At 44.6% G+C, this 1,886-nt stretch overlaps 1 protein-coding gene across 4 annotated transcripts in view; it reads right to left on the bottom strand.

Moving 5' to 3' along the window:
- The window catches only part of PDE5A (phosphodiesterase 5A), a 111,596-nt gene that overhangs the window by 10,836 nt on the left and 98,874 nt on the right, over positions 1-1,886 (bottom strand). The window contains exon 18 of one of the 4 annotated variants that reach the window (XM_023536971.1): positions 1,196-1,259. The exons of the other annotated variants lie outside the window; for them this stretch is intronic. Within the exon in view, the coding sequence (XP_023392739.1) occupies positions 1,196-1,259 (64 nt within the window). The remainder of the gene's footprint in view (positions 1-1,195; positions 1,260-1,886) is intronic. 4 annotated transcript variants of the gene reach the window in all.

The following is a 1,886-nucleotide window of genomic DNA, read 5'->3' on the forward strand; positions in this document are numbered from 1 at the left end:
GAGCCGGACCCCACTGTCCGGCCTGGATACTGCAGCGTGTTTGCCCATTCTCTCCTGACAGATGCCTGGTGGTCTCTCGTTTCTGACTCTTTGGAATAAGGCTGTTAAGAGATTCTGTACAAGTTTTGTGTGTGTGTCAGTGTAATTTAAATTGCAATTTTTCTCATGACTGAGGTTCTGAGAACCTCGAGTAAGAGCTATTCGCATTTCTTTTTCTATTAACTTTTTGTCCCCATCTTTGGCCCCTTTTTCTGTAGGGTTGTTAGCCTTTTTCTTCTTCATTTTTTAGAAGTTCTTTAATATTAGGGATATTAACTATCAGAAGTTGCAAATATTTTTACCAGTTTCTCACTGTCTTTTACTTAGCTTATAGCGTCTTTTGCCATGCAAGAGTTTTATTTTTTTTTATGGATTCAGATCTATCAATCTTTTCCTTTATTGTTTTTGCCTGTTGAGCCATAGTTAGGAAAGTCTTTCATGCCTGGGTTACAGAAGAATCCACAAGTGTTTTTATTTAGCACTTGCATGGTTTAAGTCTCTACACTGAACTCTATGCTCCACTCGGAATTTAAGTATGCAAAGTAGATCCAAGTTTTTCTTTGGCCTTCTAGCTATAAAGATTGGGCAATCGTCCTGACATTATTTAGTAAAGAGTCTTATCTTACCCCAGTTATTTTAAATGCCTTTTTTATTATATGTTAAATGTCCCATGTGAGTCTCAGCCTTCTGAGGTGTCCCACTGGTCTGTCACCCACTCTAAACTGTTTTAACCATAGAAGCTTTACAGTATCGCTTTCCGTGTCTGGGCCCCCACCTCACTGCTCAGGTGGTGGCGCTGACTGCTTCAGGGTCTGGTTCAGAAGAAAGGATAAAAAAAATAAAATACAAACTCTTTCCTCTTCCATCATTAAAGGATGTGCTGAAAACATTTCTAAGTGAATGAAAACTTACCCGCAGCCAGGGGTTTGCTATATTAACACAGACGTTCTCTTTTTTAATGTATCTTAAAAAAACTATTAAGTGCCAACGAATCTTCTGAAGAAAACTTGCTTATTACATCCTATTATGTTCTTTAACTACTACTTAAAAATTAAATAAAAAGTTCCACAAATACTTCAGAAGCTAAATTCTTTAAGGGCAAAGAACATTCTTACTTTGATTCTTTAGTTACTATTACTGTCACCGAGCGACATACCCGCTGCTGAATGGGCCAAGGCTTCGTGATCGCAGAGAGGTCGCACGCGGTCATCAGCATCGCCCTGTCAGGGGAGAGGAGAGCCCGGTAGTCCTCTTTACTCTTATGCAAATATGCAACCTCAGTAAGTAGCTACGAGTAAAAAAGCTAAATCTAAACCCTCTGAACTATGGGATGGCAGTTGACAAAGACTACAGAGACAGGAACAATTTCCATAGACGCGTGACCGATACCGTGACATCAGAGGGTGACTGGTGACCCAGTGAATGACTGGAATTGAGCGGCACCGGGCACACTGTGACTTGCTCACGCGTGTGGTGACTTCCACGAGCACCGCCTGAGACATTAGTGTCCGCCGGAGAAAGAGGGTGACGAGGGGCAGCGCGCACGGCCCCTCTCGTGCCAGCAGGGAGACCGCGCTGGACTCGAGTCTGCGACGGCCGCGTGGAAACCGTGCTCCCTCCCGTGTCTGACCAAAACACCTGCCACTTAATCCTTTTAATCTGGTTGAAGAAATAGGCAAAAAGGCCACTGCCATGGCACGGACACACTCGCGGTAAAGGGCTGTGCCACTTGACCCTCCAGGGACACCCAACCTCAATGTGCATTCCCCCCGGCAACACGAGGCCACAGAGACGGAGGTTCTCGGCCACTGTCCCTGCTGTCACACCGCCTCGCTTGCGAGAGGTGA

Source organism: Pteropus vampyrus, unplaced genomic scaffold (genome assembly GCF_000151845.1).
Source record: "Pteropus vampyrus isolate Shadow unplaced genomic scaffold, Pvam_2.0 Scaffold174, whole genome shotgun sequence".
NCBI lineage: Eukaryota > Metazoa > Chordata > Mammalia > Chiroptera > Pteropodidae > Pteropus > Pteropus vampyrus.